Source organism: Astatotilapia calliptera, chromosome 15 (genome assembly GCF_964374335.1).
Source record: "Astatotilapia calliptera chromosome 15, fAstCal68.1, whole genome shotgun sequence".
Classification (NCBI taxonomy): domain Eukaryota; kingdom Metazoa; phylum Chordata; class Actinopteri; order Cichliformes; family Cichlidae; genus Astatotilapia; species Astatotilapia calliptera.
In genome coordinates this window covers 37,301,774-37,320,657 of record NC_137436.1, presented here as the reverse complement: position 1 = coordinate 37,320,657, position 18,884 = coordinate 37,301,774, and the positions used below count along the sequence as shown (strand labels likewise).

General features: G+C 39.2%; 1 protein-coding gene across 5 annotated transcripts in view; it reads left to right on the top strand.

Moving 5' to 3' along the window:
* armc9 (armadillo repeat containing 9) overlaps nucleotides 1-18,884 on the top strand; it is a 28,601-nt gene that overhangs the window by 783 nt on the left and 8,934 nt on the right. For 4 of the 5 annotated variants that reach the window (XM_026142258.2, XM_026142261.2, XM_026142259.2 and 1 more), the window contains exons 3-23: nucleotides 21-146; nucleotides 359-529; nucleotides 2,381-2,536; nucleotides 2,652-2,744; nucleotides 4,143-4,167; nucleotides 4,698-4,855; nucleotides 5,166-5,264; nucleotides 5,977-6,012; nucleotides 10,699-10,733; nucleotides 10,835-10,946; nucleotides 11,247-11,339; nucleotides 12,368-12,458; nucleotides 12,674-12,797; nucleotides 12,931-13,070; nucleotides 14,519-14,595; nucleotides 15,097-15,171; nucleotides 15,775-15,865; nucleotides 16,106-16,158; nucleotides 16,853-16,951; nucleotides 17,806-17,921; nucleotides 18,623-18,783. In XM_026142258.2, the coding sequence (XP_025998043.1) occupies nucleotides 21-146; nucleotides 359-529; nucleotides 2,381-2,536; nucleotides 2,652-2,744; nucleotides 4,143-4,167; nucleotides 4,698-4,855; nucleotides 5,166-5,264; nucleotides 5,977-6,012; nucleotides 10,699-10,733; nucleotides 10,835-10,946; nucleotides 11,247-11,339; nucleotides 12,368-12,458; nucleotides 12,674-12,797; nucleotides 12,931-13,070; nucleotides 14,519-14,595; nucleotides 15,097-15,171; nucleotides 15,775-15,865; nucleotides 16,106-16,158; nucleotides 16,853-16,951; nucleotides 17,806-17,921; nucleotides 18,623-18,783 (2,131 nt within the window). The remainder of the gene's footprint in view (nucleotides 1-20; nucleotides 147-358; nucleotides 530-2,380; nucleotides 2,537-2,651; nucleotides 2,745-4,142; nucleotides 4,168-4,697; nucleotides 4,856-5,165; nucleotides 5,265-5,976; nucleotides 6,013-10,698; nucleotides 10,734-10,834; nucleotides 10,947-11,246; nucleotides 11,340-12,367; nucleotides 12,459-12,673; nucleotides 12,798-12,930; nucleotides 13,071-14,518; nucleotides 14,596-15,096; nucleotides 15,172-15,774; nucleotides 15,866-16,105; nucleotides 16,159-16,852; nucleotides 16,952-17,805; nucleotides 17,922-18,622; nucleotides 18,784-18,884) is intronic. The other variant, XM_026142260.2, reaches the window with a different exon arrangement.

Below are 18,884 nucleotides of genomic sequence, written 5' to 3'. Positions count from 1 at the left end.
TTTTGTTCGTTTCTTTGTAGTACCTCAAATTTGAAGAATTTGAAGAAACTCTTCACAGTTTTGAGAAGGAGTGCAAAAGCAAAGGCAGACTCCTCTCAAAGCCTCGAGGGAATACTCTCAAAGACTCAAAGACACGTGTAATTCAGGTACATTTTGATTTTTCATGGAGGAGTGATGGTAAAAAGTGCAAAAGACTATTTGATTAGAAAATGCTAATTAACATGTAAATATTGCAACCTCAAAGCAAAGTTCAAATTGATGTATTTGTCTGTATTAATTGTAAAGATCTGTAATAGTCATGTACATTGAGACTCAATTATTACTGTGTGATAAACCACAAAAAATGTGACTTTTGTAGAAAGACCTTCTCAGCTCATTTGATGATGGAGACCACAGGGTGTTCTTTGAACTGTGGACAGAGAATATTCCCCACAGAGTTAAAGACACTGATGCTGAGGCCCAGGGACTGGAGTTCTACCTTTACATCCACTTTACAATCTACCCACTGAGGAGGCACCCTGTAGGACATGTATGTATTTACATGTGTATTTACAAGTGTATGTGTCTGTTAATACTTATTTCATTATGTGCTATTTTTCATATGTCCACTAAGCTGCGCCAGAGTCTTATTTTCGCCCTTCTGTGGCAACAATTTTGTGAGTCAATTGGAGTTTGAGTTCATTTATTTATACAGATTTGTAAAAAACCTTATGCTTCTTTTAGCAAAACATGCAATCATAATTGAAGATGTATTGCGTCTTCTTAAGTGACCCCTTAAGGCAGGGGTGTCCAAACTTTTTTCACTGAGGGCCACATACATAAAAATATAGGAGTGGCTGGGCCACTTACTAGAAATTAGGTATATAACCTTAACTTTACTGTATTAAAGTTAGAAAAATCACTTAAAAGTGGTCAAATGTGTTATATTGTTGAATATAATTAAAGACAAAACTGCCTTCATCACAGCTTTCCATAAATTGATGTTTATTGATTTATTCAGAAAAAGCTTTGGTAGCTCATTCTCAGAACAGCAGCCTTAGATTTCTTCTTAGACAGAAGATTTACAGTCCAGAGAAAAAACAATAAAGGGGAAAATGGGACGGGTACATTTCAAGTTTATTATTTAAGTTATTAGGCTTAGCAAAACATCTATTAACGTCCGTTTGAAACGATGGACGATGGACTGGACTTAATAACAGGAGTCCATATAATTTTAGTAAATTATTCTGGTGAGTATCAGCTGCGCTGGGTATGTAAATCGGGCCATCCAGCTGCAGTGCTGATCGTACGCCACTCCTGGCAAAAATCCAGACAAATGTCACTTGATCAAGGAGCAAATCTGCATCAGATGAGATCAGCTGACTACGTCTGCGTGCGCTGTGCATATAAAGAAAGTGGTGCGCAAAAGCAGGGTAGTGACATAATTGATGCGCATTATTGATATTTGAAGCATGTGTACCTACACATGCATGCTTATTAACACACGGGTACTGTGGAATATATTTTTACTCACATAAAGCGCTCGTGCTCTCGTCCACTCCCCGCAAAAAAATTAGCAGCTGTGCGGTGTCTGTGGCATCGGTGTAAAAATCAAAAGCACAGCTTTATCAGACAGTTGCAGTTTAATGTTGGCTGACGAGTCTTCAATTTGTCGTACAACTGTATTTCTGGACATGCTGACGTTGTTGAAGTTCTGCACTTTTTCCGGATAGGCCTACATTATTTCGGTGACTTTAACGAGGCCGTGTTTTATGAGGTCTCCATCTGAAAAAGGCTTGCCATGTCTTGGGCGACCTCATAGCTGGCTATTGGAGCCTTTTCCTGGACAATTTGAGCACGCAAAAAAATACTGTTGCTGTCCCTGCAGCATAGCTACCATTTGCTTTAATTTCTGCTCTCGCTCAGCACCAGTGTAAGCTGCATAGGCCTGATGTTTGGTTTCATAATGACGTCGTACATTATACTCTTTCATAACTGCCACAGTTTCAGTGCAGATCAAACAGACATACTTCCCCTTGAATTCTTTGAAGAAATATTCACTCTCCCACCGTGTCTGAAATTTTCTGCACTCACTTTCTACCTTTTGCTTCTTTGGTTCTGCCATGTTTAGTAACTTGGGGATAAGTTTTTCTGTGATTTGCCTTTTTGGTGGAGCAACTGCCTTGATCAACAGCAGCTCCCCCTGGTGTTAAAACTAAGAAGTGCAATACACTCAAGAAGTGCGGGCCATATTCTATTCTATTTATAAAATTACTTGCGGGCCAATTAAAAATGGACCGAGTTTGGACACCCCAGCCTTAAGCTTACCTGATTTAGTTATTTATTTTTTTAAATTTTGTTCATGAATTGTTTTTGATGGACATCTCAAATCTACCTCAAGGACCGTGCTGAGTTTGAAGAGAGGGTTTCCTTCTTCAGGCAGTACCTGGAAACTCGAGGAGGAGCTCTGAGCCAGACCACAGAGTTTCTGCCTTACTACGCTTTGCCTTTTGTTCCCAACCCCACTGTCCACCCTTCTTTCAAAGAACTGTTCCAGGTATTACACTTATAGAATATTACCTTGCTTTTAACCATCTAGTACAGTTACTAAGTCACACTGTGAGAATGAACATCACCATACTTCATATTTAACTTCTGTTTCATGTTTTTAGGATTCCTGGATGCCAAAATTGAGAGATAAGCTGGAGCAGTTCCTGTCAGTGATACTTAAGCCATCTAACAGCCCAAGGCTGATGACTTTATATGTATCCTTCTACTGTGCCTCACTAATGAGCCGTTGCTGGGAAAACCATCAGAGTACAGATGTACAAATGGATTTGTCTGTCTTGTTTTGATTTCAGTGAGATGGCATTAGCGACAAATCTGAAACTAATAGAAAATTAACACAATTCATATTTTCATTCATTGCACAAACCCACGTGACAGGTAAACGGTTGTCAAGTAAAACGTAACTTTTGTCAATTAAATTCTCAATTCCAGCTTTTTACATTAACAGATTACTAGGTTAGGTAGTTTAACAGCCTTCAGTGAAACTTATAAAACTTAGCAAACAGTAAAAATCTAGCAATTTCGTTGAAGGCAAGGTATGATGTGTAGAAAATAAACCCACTGAGGAGCAAAAAAACTTGCCTTCTTTAGCTGGACTGCACATTTAAATGTAGAATACATATATGTTCTGTAGGTGAATAAGGAATTCTTTAACAACCAGTCTCTTGTAACATGTTTGATCATGTGACAACCTGAGAGACGTACCACGAAGAGAGATTGACGGGATAGTGAGTTATGTTGAATTAAAAGTCAGTTTCGATTAAAAAATATTCTGGAATTGCCAAAATTTTACTTACTTACTACTTACTGTAAAGTTCCAGTAATTCAACCTGTGAACTTTTTTGAGAGCACAGTCGGAAACACAAAACCCAGCCTAAAAGAGAAAGTTGATAACAACCGTCATGACAACCATTGTCCCCAACTGGGGTTTTAGATTTTATCAAGTTAGCTAATGCACAGAAAGAAACAAAGTTATCCTAACCTCCTCAGAGTAGAAGGGCAGGCAAAGGTAATGGAATTATTGGGATACTGGAAACCCACCACATAGACTTTGCTCAGTACATATTTGTGAAACTAAACTAGCCAACTTTCAAAGCTTTGTAAAATAAAAAGCTATGGGCTGAAAAAAAATGTTTCTAGTGTATACAAAATTAACACGGTTACCAAAAGTGGGAACATTTGAGCATCAGTGTTTTTTGGCTCAGCCAATTAATAACATTTACATGTGCTTACATGACATTTATAGGGTACTTAAGTGAAAGTAGGAACACAACCAATTGTCGTTGTTTGTTGTCTGCTACCTGGGGTGCATGCACATCTGGTATGTTGTAATGTAAAGTCTGTGCTGCTTTCAGGAAAACAGATGTCCGCGTGGACCACGCTCAGCATCTCATGATGAAATTTGCGTGACTTGGACTCAAACCGACAGAGAAAGCATAACTGAGGCTTCAGATATTAATTAGTTCCATCTGCAGTCCTTTTACTAATTATTTCATTTGTATGTAATTCCTGATGAAACCATTAGCAAGGGAATAAATACAGGAGAAATGTTTGATTTGTCTCTAAGTATGTGATCTTTAACCAACTTCATGCAGAAGGAGGGTGGAAGGAGTACTAAAGGTAATTACCCCATCACAGAGTCTACCTTTTCGTGCATTGCAGTTTGCAGTTCTTCACCCCAACAGCTGTTTCTTATTGCCAGTTATTCAGTTTTCTTTCTTTCAACTTTTCATAATCTCAAAGGGAACAAAGGCTCACGGCCACACCTGCTCATTAATCAGTAGTGGTCAACTAATACTACAGATAAAGAAGTCATATCAGCGTCACCCATTATACATCTGTTTGCCAAGGGTTTTTTGCTTGATTCATTTGTATAATGTGGAAAGTATTATTTACGTAATAACACTTACAGAACTCTCACTAATGGATAAAAAACGTTATGTTAAATATTGATAAAGGTTAGTAGAAAAGTCAATGATGAGATTGGTGTTGGAGAGGTTGATTAAAAATGGCATTTCAGAATATTGTTTAATTTTTAAATGAATTTCTTGACATCTGAAAGGATAACAGGCATTTTCACCTAATGCATGTAAGCCAGTGTTGGTTTCTGCAGTCTCCGTCTTTTTCTGTTTGTTTGGGTGAATGCACAGAGGCCACGCAGCAGTTACAGCTCCAGCTGGCTGAATCAGATCGCCGCATCACCAGCTACGTACGGAAGTTCAACAAGATGCAAGCTGACTACCATAACCTGATTGGAATCACTGCTGAGTTGGTCGACTCATTGGAGGCCACAGTCAGCGGAAAGATGGTAGGGCAGGCTAATTGTGGGACAAACAAGCACACATTCTGTCAGACATGCAACAGATACGGAGTCCATAAGTGTGGCACAAGTTAGAAAAGAATGTGTGCACACAGGACAAAAAACCCCAAATTTGCATATTCAAAGTCCAGTGGTGTGCATGCGAGCGCCAACAAGAAATCTTTTGATGCGCAAAATGGATTGAAAATATATATGAAAAGATTTTAATATTTGGAAAACTAGAATACACTTGTAGTACCCTGCTCTTCTCGCACAAACAGTATTTTAAAGCTCAGGGGAACGTGCCTTGTTTTTGCAGATCTCCCCAGAGTACCTGCAGAATGTGTGTGTTCGCCTGTTCAGCAGCCAGATGAGACAGAGTGTGATGCAGAGCACAGACTTCACCAGGCCAGGCACTGTGAGTTGCAGCACACAGTCTTAGCTCTATTCCTTCCCTCTTCTTCACGCCTCAGAATAGTAACAACAACACCTGGCCCCAACTTAATGTGATTTTATTGAAGCATAGAGTATGCATAGCAGACGGTGAGGAGATAAGAGCCACAATCGGGGAAAAGTGCACTTAAGGAGTGTTTACATTATGTACAAAAAGACATCTTTGTTCCTTTTATGTAAGCTGTCTAGTCATTCTGTTGTGTGCATCCTAGAATGAGTGCTTCCTGGATCCTGGAGTTGAATCAATACAGTCATTGTTGGAAAGTCAAGTGTACACAACACAAATTTCCAATAAGCAGTCACAGACATTTACGTAATCATCTGCCTTGGAAATGTAACTGTGTTTCTCCCATAAAGACGACATTTAAAGGTGTCGAGATGGGTCAGAGTTACATTAAATCTTAAATCCTTGCTGCTGTTATTAAGCCTCTTTTTCTGCCTCTTTTGTGCCACCGATAATCAAAAGGCTGTAGAAAAGCTCCCAACCGACCTAAAAAACTGTCCACAGCTTGACAATCATGCTTGCTGTTAGCGGCCTTCATTGTGGTTTTGACCTCTGGCTTGTGAAATCTTGTTTCTTTCTATTTGAACTGAACAACATTTTTTTCTGTGTTTTGTGTGTGTGTGTTTTTTTTTTTTGTTTTTTTTTTGCTTGTGTGATGCTTTTGTCCCCAAAGGGATATTACTCTATGAGTCCCTATGATGATGGCTATGTAAGTTTCATATATTTTCATCTTTACATTTTCTTATTGCTCAGGTCCCCAGTTCTCATCTAGCTTCTGCCTCGGTGTCTCCCTTTTCCCTCCTGTTGTTGTCTTTATGTCCTTCATGACCTCCTAACATATTTCTTCATCACACCCTCTTGACTATATGTGCATTCCCGCTAGATTGTCCCAGTTTAAACGTATGTTTGGCTTTATTTGCAGTAAGGACGATGACAGTCATTGTTCCTCAACTCTCATTTTAGCCTTTAGCTCTCAACTTATCTCTCAGTTTCATTTTTCTTCTCTTATGCTTATTGTTATTTTTTGTTTTGTTTTTTAGATTATAGCCATATAAAATGACAGAACAAGAATGGCCATCACAGGGTGCTTTGATTTAAAAGAATTACTCGCATGCTCGGGTTCTCAAACAGGACAGGTTATATTACAGCTATTTGAAAGGCAGCAACAAGAACACTTCATGTAGGATTCTTAACAACCTTAAAAACAGGCACCCAGGGTCAACATATCAAATTTGCTGTTTTTAGGTATAGTTAAACATTAAAAAATGAGCAGCCATAGCTAGTAAACTTTACTTTAAACCACTGTTACGTAGCAGTTTAAAGCTAAGCAGGTCAACATAAGATAACAAGATAAGATAAGATAAGATAACTCTTTATTGTCATTGCACAGTCATACATAGTACAGTAGTACAATGAAATTGGAAAAACTGTCCTACGTCGGCACTACATATAACACAACACGACACGATATGACACATCACAACGTAACAACACAACACAGTATATTAACTTAGTATAAAAAAGAAGAATAAGTGTATGTGTATTGCACACTGTTATTATTGCACATTAATTATTATTGCACCTTGTTATAAATATAAATATTATTGTTATCGTTTTAAACATTGTTACCTCCCCCTAAAAAGTCCAGGGAGGTATCCAGTCAGGTCAGCTATTTACATTGATCAGGGCTATTGCCCTGTTGTAAAAGCTGTCCTTGAGTCTATTTGTTCGGGACCTCAGCAGCCTGAACCTCCTGCCAGACGGCAGCAGCTTAAACACCCGGTGTCCTGGGTGTGTGCAGTCCCGTAGGATGCTGCGTGCCCTCTTGAGACAGCGAGTGCTGTACAGGTCCTTCAGGGAGGGAAGAGGATGTCCAATGATTTTTTGGGCCATGTTGATGACCCTCTGGAGTGCCTTTCTGTGTGCTGTGGTGCAGCTGGAGAACCACACACCGATGCAATATGTCAGCACACTTTCAATGGAGCAGCGGTAGAAGACGGTCAGCAGCTCCTTCTTCAGGTCCATTTTTCTGAGGATTCTCAGAAAGTGGAGACGCTGTTGGGCCTTCTTTAAGACCGCAGAGATGTTAGAGCTCCATTGGAGGTCTGTGTCTATGTGCACACCCAGAAACTTGAAACTGGAGACCCTTTCCACGCACTCCCCGTTGATGCTGACAGGCTGCAGCTCGGACTTCCTCCTTCTGAAGTCAACTACCAGTTCTTTTGTTTTGGTGGTATTGAGGTCCAGGTTGTTGTCTGCACACCAATCTGACAGCCTCTGAACTTCAGCTCTGTATGCAGTCTCATCTCCCCCTGAGATGAGCCCCACCACAGTGGTATCATCTGCAAACTTGATGACTGTGTTGTCTGGGTGGGAACTAACACAGTCATGTGTGTACAGAGTGTACAGTAGGGGACTCAGTACACAGCCTTGTGGAGAGCCGGTGTTGAGGCTGAGGGCTGAGGAAAGATGAGGCCCCACTCTAACTCTCTGTACACGGTCTGAGAGGAAGTCTCTGATCCAGCGGCAGGTGGTGGAAGGAAGTCCAATTTCCAGCAGTTTATCTATTAGTCTGTCCGGGAGTATCGTATTGAAAGCAGAGCTAAAGTCAACAAAGAGCAGCCTGACGTAACGGCCCTGCACTTCCAGGTGAGAGATGGTGGTGTGGAGCGTTGTAGCAATGGCATCTTCAGTTGATCTGTTAGCTCTGTATGCAAACTGGAGCGGGTCGAGTGTGGGTGGCAGGCAGGACATGATGTGACGTCGGACCAGTTTCTCAAAGCACTTCATTATAACAGGTGTTAGAGCAACTGGTCGGTAGTCGTTGAGGCTGCTAATGTTAGTACGCTTTGGCAGTGGGACAATTGTGGCTGACTTTAGGCACGGCGGGATGCAGGACTGGGACAGTGAAGTGTTGAAGATCTTAGTGAAGACCCCAGCCAGCTGGTCTGCACACTCTTTTAGGACCTTTGCGGTTACCCCATCTGGTCCGGTGGCCAGACATACCTGCTTAGCTTCATAAATTATTTTTGAGGATAGTATTTTTTCTCATTTAGGCTTGCTAGTTTAATGTAAGTGAGTGCAAGGCCATAATTTATCCTCAGTATCAGAGTCTTTGTCTTTGTACATTATCAATCTTTCTTTTATTGCTGTTTGGACCAAGGCATAAAGCCTTGTAGTTAGACAATAGCATCAACAGTCCATGATTTTGGTTGTAACCACAGTGTAAAAACAGATTGAAAAGATGAAAAAACATAAAAAGCATTTCACTTTTATTCAAAGAATATAAAAACTAATCAGGACTCAAAATTTAGATAAAACTTGGACATAAAGTCTTGCTGCAAGCAAGTCTCCCCATTCTGCAGCTATCTTGGTAAAGACTCCAGCCAGTTATTTGGGCAGGTTGAATGACTAAATGAAGGGGGAGAGAGTCATTTTTATTTTCAAGGATCAAAAAAGAACATCTAAAAACTGTGCTAATTCAGTTTAGGGTCGCAGCTTACATTGTTGGTTTAAATATACAGGGTGGGCCATTTATATGGATACACCATAATAACATGGGAATGGTTGGTGATATTAAAGTCCTGTTTGTGGCACATCAGTATATTTGAGGGGGCAAACTCCTCAAGATGGGTGGTGACCATGGTGGCCATTTAGAAGTCGGCCATCTTAGATCTTTTATTTTTCCAATAGGAAGAGGGTCATGTGACACATAAAACTTATTGGTAATGTCACAAGAAAAACAATGGTGTGCTTGGATTCAACGTAACTTTATTCTTTCATGAGTTATTTACAAGTTTCTGACCACTTATAAAATGTGTTCAATGTTCTGCCCATTGTGTTGGATTGTCAATGCAACCCTCTCCCACTCTTCACACACTGATAGCAACACCGCAGAAGAAATGTCAGCACAGGCATCCAGTATCCGTAGTTTCAGGTGCTGCACATCTCGTATCTTCACACCATAGACAATTGCCCCTCACATATACTAATGTGCCACAAACAGGACGTTAACATCACCAACCATTCCCATTTTATTACGGTGTATCCATATAAATGGCCCACCCTGTAGTTGACTTTCCTGCCACCACACAGTCGAAATTAGTCGTTTTAAAATTTAGCTTGTATGTGCTTCAATGCAAACACTAGATTTCAGGTTCAACATATAATTGGCTCTTTGGTGGGATTGACTGAACACCTCCATCTTTGTCTTTGCAGAAACCTGGATTTCTGTTCTGTCAGAAAGAAAGAAAGAAAGTGTACTTTATTGGTCCCCGTGGGGAAAATCCCTCTCTGCATTTAACCCATTCACTCAGTGAAGCAGTGGGCAGCCACTGGGCGCCCGGGGAGCAGTGTGTAGGGACGGTACCTTGCTCAGGGGTACCTCAGGGTAGTTGTTCAGGGGAATCGAACCCCCGACCTTCCGATCATGGGGCCACCACTCTACCTACTGAGCTATCCCTGCCCTGACAACAGTCAGCCGTCTGCTGTTGTCAGAAGTACCTTTGTTTAGCTTTATGGTTCTCTTCTTACTAAGCAGCATATTTGATTGTCGCTTTAAATATGACCTTCTGGTTGCTTGGTGCGCCAGTGTCAAATGTCCCAGAACAACATATTATCATGCGTACATGGGCACCAAATGTTTAGGGGGAAAGGAACTTGGGAAAGAAGCCAGGTATCACTGTTCTGTTCTTTTTCTTTGTTTGTTTTAGTGTGCCAGACAAGGCGATACCTCTGTTTACACGGATCAGTGTTCTGACCTTATGGTTCTCCCACCATAGGTCCAGCCGCCTCCTCCTCCTCCTCCTCCTCCTCCTCCTCCTCCTCCTTAGATTTGATTTCAGGGGTTTTCAAAATACCCTCAGAGTAAAAACTTTAATAGTCAGTTTCACCTTACTTTACACACAACAACAACACCTCGGTGATCAAGTTTTTGTTTCTTCTCCTGGGTCAAAGTGGGGGTCTTTCACTTGTTAGATGTCAGTCGCTACACTCTGGAGCCATCTAAAAAAAACCACAGATGGACTAATGTGTGACAAATGCAGAAGTATTAGCCTACCCTTTCTGGTACTGTTTCTTGGCCTCTTACTGCATAGATAATATTGCCAAACACTGTAATACTGTATGTCCCAGTACTCAGCATGTACCACACGCATGATGATGTATGCATGTCTTAAAAACTACTAATGACATATTTACACATTAGCTAACTTGATTATCTTAGATTGGATGGACCAGATGGTAAGAGTAACATATGGTTAATGTTGCATGTGGTATGTTTTGCACACTTTAAAGTGATAAATAAAGTCAGATTGTAAAAAAATACCCTGCATTAAAGATCCTCCTTTTTTTCTTCTCATTATCTCTGTTTTTTTTCCTCTGCCTTCTCTTGTAGGCTTCCTCTATGCTACGAGCGTCCATTGCACCACAGTAAGTCTTCGTTTGGAAGAAATCATTTTTGTACCAATCATACAGTTTCATTAAACCCAAATAAAACAAGGCTGCTATCTCGTTTCTCTTTAAATCACCAGGAGACCAAAGGATGTGCCAATGTTGCCCTCGTTAGACTATGAGAAGCTTAAGAAAGACCTCATCGAAGGCTCAGAGAGACTTCAGTCTCTGCTACTTCAGGCAATGCGATGGGTGAGAGTATTCTGTTTATTATCTCCAGCCTTCTCCTTAGTGATAAGATGTCTCGTATTTATCTGATCATCAGCCTTCCTTGTGACTTTGTTTGGCTCCAACACTCGCTTATAACTTAAGATCAGTGTATTTATCCGTCTTCATCCTCAGAGAGTAGAATGCGTTAAGTACAGTTTTAATTTGGGGCGTCCAGAAACTTGGGCAGTTTGTGAACCTGGACAAAAGAAGAGTGGCACTTATATTTACTTGGACTAGACTTTTGAGTGCTGATTGTTGGATCTGTTTCTAATGTCTTTTTAGAGACTCACCCGCTCACTCCCTGGTGAACAGAGAGATACTGTGCTTCAGGCTTACATCAGCAATGATCTTCTGGAGTGCTACAGTACTAAAGAGGTGGGGTTATAGCTTCACTATCATGCATGTTAACACTACAAAATTCATTCAGAGGGCCTGTTAATTAACTTGTGAACGTGCAAATTGAAAAACACGCCGTAAATAAAAGAATCGTAGAAATGTGGTGCTTCCAGACAATTTTAAACCAACACTTAGAACATAACTCGCTCCCAAAAAGGTTATGTTATCCTTACAAGGTGACTTTCATGACAAAGCTGGAGGATAGGGAAAAGGCAATCAAACTTGTAAACACATTTTTTGACAGATTTCTAAAATATCACAGTCTTCTTGTTTTTATTCTAGACTGTCTAATCTGTCAATTTGTTTAGCTCTGTAGGTCATATATTTAAATTTAGAGGAAGAAAATCATTGTTTATGATCTTAACATTATCAAATATTTAGTAATTATTTTATATTAAGAGATCATTTGAACCCAATGGTCAGTCATTTAGAAATGGTTCCCAGTCTCAGAATAAGCACTTTCCTCTGAGAAGCTCAGATTGTGTCCCAAACTTTACCCTCGTGAAAGACTTTTGACACACTTTGTTCTTTTTTTTCTTTTCTCTCGTCATTTTCTTTTCACCTAGCCTTTAGCTTCAGGTGCTATGCTGAATACAATCTCTTTAGAGTGAATAACCCTTTCATAAATGCTTTCAATCTTTGTACTCCTGTGTATGTTTCAAGGTTTTCTAGGTATATCTAAGTGACTCTGCAATCATTTAAGGTGACTGTTGTTGAGATTTAGTGCTATATAAATAAAATTAAATTCTATAGCAACGCTGGAAGACTCTGCATTTAACTGAGGTGTTGGTCAGCGTACATAAATATGATGCCTTTCATTTTAAAGTGTTGCAAAAATGAACATTAAGGAAGGACACATTTAAAAAGATGCTACTTCTCAAATAAGTTACATTGTGTTTTATGTTTAAATTCATAGTCCTTGTCTCTAAGAAATTTCACTCTTCAAAAAATGGTGAGTGGAAAAACTCACAGTGCACAACTTGCCCTACATTTGTTTGTTTCCTTAGAAAACTGTGCTTCATTTAATGAGATCAACAAACGAGATTGTCCGTCAATACATGGCTCGTCTCATCAATGCATTTGCTTCCCTTGCAGAGGGTAAGTTTAAAGCTGCCATTAGAGCTCATTAGGCATCATCATTTACTTTGTAAGTTGATTCCTGATGGTTTGACCTTACTGGCTTTCCGTTTTGAGGAAAAACTATTAATGATGCTCCACAAAGCTAAACAGTAACTGTAGACAGCATTTTGTAAAAAGGAGACTTTAGAATGGCTGTGAATGCTTTCAAGATGTTCCTTTGATATTTATTACAGGTCGTGTTTACCTCTCCCAAATCCCCATTCTTCTGAAACATCTGACAGAAACACTCAGAAAGGAAGAAAAAGAATCTCTTACTCGCGAAAATGTCCTTGTGGCTCTGCAGAAACTCAGCCTCAGGTAGTTTTTAAAATTACTAGGGTTTTCTAAATCCTTTCTTATCTCGATTAATGTTTTTTAAATGAATATGTCACAATTTTTGTCCTTTTGACAAGCATGAATATTTGACCTTACATCATGTCTCGCCTGTTAGGAGGAGTCAGCAGACAGCCATGATTGCAGATGATCTGATTGGCTGGCTAGTGGATGAGCTCCAGGACTCAGACTGCCTCAGTGACTACAACCTGGAGTATTCTGCAGCTTTGCTTATGAACCTGTGTTTGCGAACAAAGGGTAAACATAAAAACATGCAGAACATAAATGTAGCTCAATAATGCGAACACCAGACGGGCGGCATGGACACCGGCGTTTGTGAATGCGATAACACAAGAATGAGGTGACGTAGGAGCTTCAAACTGATACCACAGATGCACTTACTAAAAATCCGATGTATCAACAAGTTCCACTTTCAGTGACCGCATCACGTTCTGTAAAAATCTTGTGAACGTGATAACTTGAGAACATGGAGATGTAGGATTTTGAAATTGATAGGTGTGTCTGCTAGGAGGCTGAGAGGCAGCTCTGGCCATTGGCAAATATATTTTTATTTTGCCAAGAAAATGGGTACTGTTTGTGAATGACATCAGTAACCAACTAAAGACTGAACTGAAGAAATAGGAACAAATTATGCTAATAACTAAATCCCTCAAAGTAGAATTTACAGTTGCCAAGTTGTCTTTATGCGTGAATGGTTCATAGGTCAGTGTTTAAGTGGCTTCACCAACAAATCAAAAAATCGCAAGGTATAAAGACTGGTCTTTATACCTTACTATAAAGTAAATAAAATAACAATCTCACTCTGTGGAAGCAAAAATGTGATAAACAAATAAAGGAAGGTGAGAGGGAGAGCTGGCTCAAGGCTTTTACAGGGCATTAAAGAATAAACACCTTTCTTTTTAAGCCTTACTGTAGGAAACCTTTTTCTGATCAGTTGACTTTTGACCCAGGCTTACAATTTCCTTATTGTCTTTCATCCATGTTAAACAATAATTGGCTTTATTTTATTTACTACGCTATGCTACTATGCTATATTTACTTTAAGACTGGTGTTGATTTTCTGTGTGCTTTTTTGTGTCTTTGTTTTTTTTCACTGTCCGTGAATAATTTCCAAGTCAAATAAGTCTTCTCAAACACACCATGGGTTATACTATAACGTTCATTCATAGAGCTTATTAATAGTCCATGCTATCATGAAAATCAGAACGACCTTGTTTCACGCCACAACGAGTCAAGGTCTAGGTTTGTTCCTGTTCTTTCTTTCTTTTCTTTTTTTTTTTTTTGCTGATACACTAAGGTTAATTATTGCCTAAGTTTGCATTGAAAGCAAACGTTTAGCTTTTCGGTCCTTCTGAATACATGTTTTCACTGCACTCTTGTTTTTACAATTATTTGTCTTCCATTTACGTCATATCTAGGATGTATCGCTTTCAGACGCTCCCTCTTTCCTTTTCTTTTTTCCCAAAATATGTTTTTATTATATGCTGTACTTCTGTTCAATGTAGAATGCCACAATGAAATACTGTCCCACATTTGATTTATCAGTAATTGTATTGTCTTACACGGATAAGTACTGGGAAGTCATTAACCGGATTTATATGTATTAAATCAAATAAGAGTCCCATCATATTGCACACAGAAAAAGCGTTGCTAAATTTGTGTGCTGGATGGTTGTCTTTTTACAGGAAAAAGGAAGTGTGCAGAAAACGCCAAGCATGTGCTAAAAGTTTTGACTGATCTCCTTGGACATGAGAACCACGAGGTGATATACACATCTACCAACACACAGCACAGAAGTTGCATGCACAGTGGTTGCAGTGTGCAAGCAAAACAGATTTCTCGTGGTTGAAACTGATACAGGCTACACAACAAACAGTGTGTACTGCATGCAATAGGTGGAAAGTGCAGAATTAATGCCATTAAAGGATAGAAAATGACACGAGTTGCTAGCATATCATAAACTAAAACCGCCAACATTCATAAATTAACAGTGTCTCTACTGTTATGTTACACTGTGTAATTATGTCCCTTGAAATGTCTTGCAGTCTTGGCATGAGTGAGCCATGACTGCAGGAACATCAATAAAACATAGAAAGCACAGAGTTCATTGATTTTACTTATGTTAGCGGTCAGGTTGTTAAAAAAAAAAAAAAAAAAGCTTATCCACAGCACAAACATTAGTTCCTCTTTGTGGGCACACATCTCTAATTGCTGTATTTGAGACCATAGAGATAGAGGTTGTGTTTGTCTGTGTCACTTTCAGATTTGGCCATATGTGAATGGAGCTCTTTACAGCATCCTGTGCATTCCCTCTGTGCGACAGGAAGCAAGAGAGATGGTGAGATAGCAGTTTGCATTTTGCAGTTTGCATGTCTCTTCCTCTTCACTTTCCTCGGTAAAGAACAGGTGTTCATTTAATAGGCAGAGAAAGTTGTAAATGGAAGTGTAGTTAAAATGTGGAGTTGCAATCACAAAAAGTATAAAAGATGGACGCAGCTTCCAGGTCTGCAAACTGAAGTCAATGCAATCAGCGAGACCTTTAAAACATACTTTCTTTTAAAGTGGGGAACCCTGGGTCAGCACACCTTAATCAACCTTAATCATTTTATCATTTCAAAAATGAGGATTATCTAGTGTATTGACTAACAAATTTTAGCTAATTAGTTAGCCATTTTTTTCATCAGAACCAATTATAAAAGGCCAAAATGGACACGGATGCAATCTCAGTGTTTTTAAATTAGTTTTCAGAAAGCAACGAGTGACATCACAGTGTCACCTAGGTATGTTCATCTTTCACATGCCTTGGCCAAATATGCTTTGGCCAAATATTGTTATATATATATATATATATATATATATATATATATATATACATACTGTAATTTTATACTTGCATACAAATTTTTTGAATGTTTTGTGTGTCTTTCCCTCATGTGTGAAGAGCGTTGAAGAGATTCTCCGCTGCTACATCAAAGAGGAGAACCCAAACCTTAACAGACAGATTGAATTCATCATTAAACAGCTAAACTCAGGTTAGTGAAATTTACTGTTAAACACGTAGATGATAAACTTGTAGTCCAAAAGTAAGCGACTCAAGCAATGCAGGAAAAACAAAATATGTAAATATGAAACTTGATATCTTACATTTCCTGTTTCAGATCCCCAGTTTTCATAACATTAGTTATCATTTGAAACTATAGTTTTTTTATGAAGTATAATTTTGGAAAATCTGCTGGCTTTTTAATCCTCCCCCCCCCCCCCCCCCCCCCCAGCTGAAGAGGAAGGACCAGAGTCTGATGATGAGGAGGAAGAGGATGACAATGACGTAAGGCCGCCTGATAAACATCAATGTGCTGGTGTTTTCCATCATCATATTAAATGCCTGTTTACAAATTAATTCAACAAAACCACTGAACCATAAATAACTGGCTCATATCAGAAGAACTAAACAAAGAAAATAAAGTATGAGGGGGAATGATGGACTTAAAAAGTTAAAATGTAAATGAATTACAGGAGTTTCCTGGGGTGTGTGTGTATAAGCACATATTCCATTCTCTTCCTGTTCCCATGAGAGTTCCTTGAGTGTGAGTGCCCTTGCCCTGTAATCTCGAATTAGGTGTTTTTTTGTTTATATTTTTTGTTTTTTTTTATAGCTGCTATCCGTTTCCCTGCCCACAATGGTGAACTGATACGTACTGTACATACCTGTTTCTGAGTGGCAGTCTCAAAACTACAGAATACACTGGTCCCTTGTCAGAGCCTTGTGGAATGGTACCAAGCATTGTATTAATTTTTAAAATTAAAACTTAATGGGTGAGAGTTAATTTTTAGTCAGTCTGAGGAAGTTACGCTTTGCCAATGTAACCCAGTAAAAATCGACCTGCAGAAACCCTGTGGGTGTTTTATATAATGCTGCTTAATGCTTAAACATAAATTAAGTGCATGTGCGGACAATATGCATTTTTGACACTGCACACAAATTCTTTCTCAAGTGATTTATTGTCTTTGCATTGTGACAGGAAGATTTAATGGAGATCGACATTGATAAAGAGGAAGTTCTTCAGCCACAGCACAGGGAACTGTCTGGGGAAAGCCTGCTCACCACTGAGTACCTGGGAGTAAGAGCAAAACACACATTTTCACCATAAACATATTGTTTGTAGCTAAGAAGACGCAGAGTTCAAATTTTGACACTAATCAAGAATAATATAATTTCAACTTTAAGTTATTTTATTTTCAACTTTAATTTATATATTTATCTTTATCTTATTCTTCCCAGTTAAATTTACCCTTCATTCTAATTTGTGTTGTACAGTTATTTCATTTTTAACCTTAATTTATATTTTATTCCTTCCTAGTTAAATTTACCCTTTTTAATTTTTCATATTTATTTCCTATCTTATTCATAGCCTTTTCCTTTTTTGTTCTCTTTAGGTCACGAGCAGTTGTCCAAGCATTTCACTACATATCGTACTGTGTATGACTGTGTACGTGACAAATAAAATTTGAATTTGAATTTGAATTTGAATTTGAATGTATTACGGGCAAGTTGCAAAGTAGCTTGTAAATTTTGTTTATTGCACCAATAACAGGATATGACATTATCACAGCGTGCACTGAACTTTAGACGGTGCATAGGTCTGTGCATTCACAGAATTGTAATTATTTGGCTATTTAGTTCATAAATGCTAGCATGAAATATATTTTACCTCATGATTAGATAAGGTACCGCACACATCGCTGCCTCTTTGTGGTGATGGCTTTTGATATCTCAGGTGCTGGCCTGTTAGTTTTTTAGGGATCTGTTTTATGTGGCTATGAGTTCATGACCGGCCAATACGCCGGACAGAACACAGTCAGGTTTACAGTGAGAAAAAGTTACGTGTAATCTCTCTTTTCCCTGTTAACACTTTTTTCCATGATGGAAATTTGTTTGGTATGTTACTGTTTTATTGTGTGTGTGGCTGTGTAGATCATGACCAACATGACAAAAGTGAAAAGGAAGCCAACCCCTCTACCACAGCCAGCTGCTGATGAGCCGCTACAGCGGCCAGTCACCCCTAGTTCTCATCGTAATATCGGCGTGGGGTAAGTTAAATTACCAAACGGTGTCATAAGATCCAAACTGAAGTTCACTCTTAAGCTAAAACAGTTCTTTGTGGTGTCTGTGGGACCATAAAATGTGTAAGACATGAGAAACTGTGCAGCGACAGCCTCTCTTTAAGTGATTTACAAACCACCATAAACATTGGTCCTTAGATCTCAGATACCGGTCTTCAGGCCTCATTTCTTTAAAGGCTGATCACTTCACAGTAGTCCATAGATTTTATGAGCTGACTAATCTGTAGCTTGTGTAGATAATTGTGCCACCATTTGTTTAGGATACATAGATAACGACGTTCCTCTTGCCGCTAAAACTCTGAAAATACAAAAATGTTTCAAATGTATTTTGATGTTTTTCTTTGCAAAGCGTAAACTTTGAAGAGATGAGTCAGCCGCAGTAGACTAGAACTGGAGTGCCTGAATACCATTGCTGTAAAGCATCTTGTTTGGTCTTGACAAGGTAATTTCCTTGTTCTGAGCACCAACCTAGAGAAACAGGCCTAACCTTGTATTTAACAGTTTAAATAATTAACTGTTAGAGAGCTGTACAAATATGGAGAACTAGCACTGATGAAAGTCAGTGGAATCATCAAAATAAATTGTTTTTTCAAGTTAAAAGCCATCTTGCTTACACCAACATCCTCATGGAAGTTCTTAATGTGAGATTGTGTTCGTATTATGTGTAGTGATTATCGACCCGCCAGTCGGGGAGGTGAGACCAGCAGAGACACAGAATACAGACAGAAGAGCGGGGAAGGAAGCCTGCCACACTCTCGATACAACTCACGACCTCCTACACGCTCCGGCAGTCGGCCGAGCACCACAGACTCCCTACGCCAAAGCATCGGTGGGTGACTCAACTTTCAGAGTTTCAGATGTAATTTAGGAGTAGCGGTAGAATTTCAAAAGAGTAAAATAATAACTCTTTGACCGTGTCTAACAGCCGTG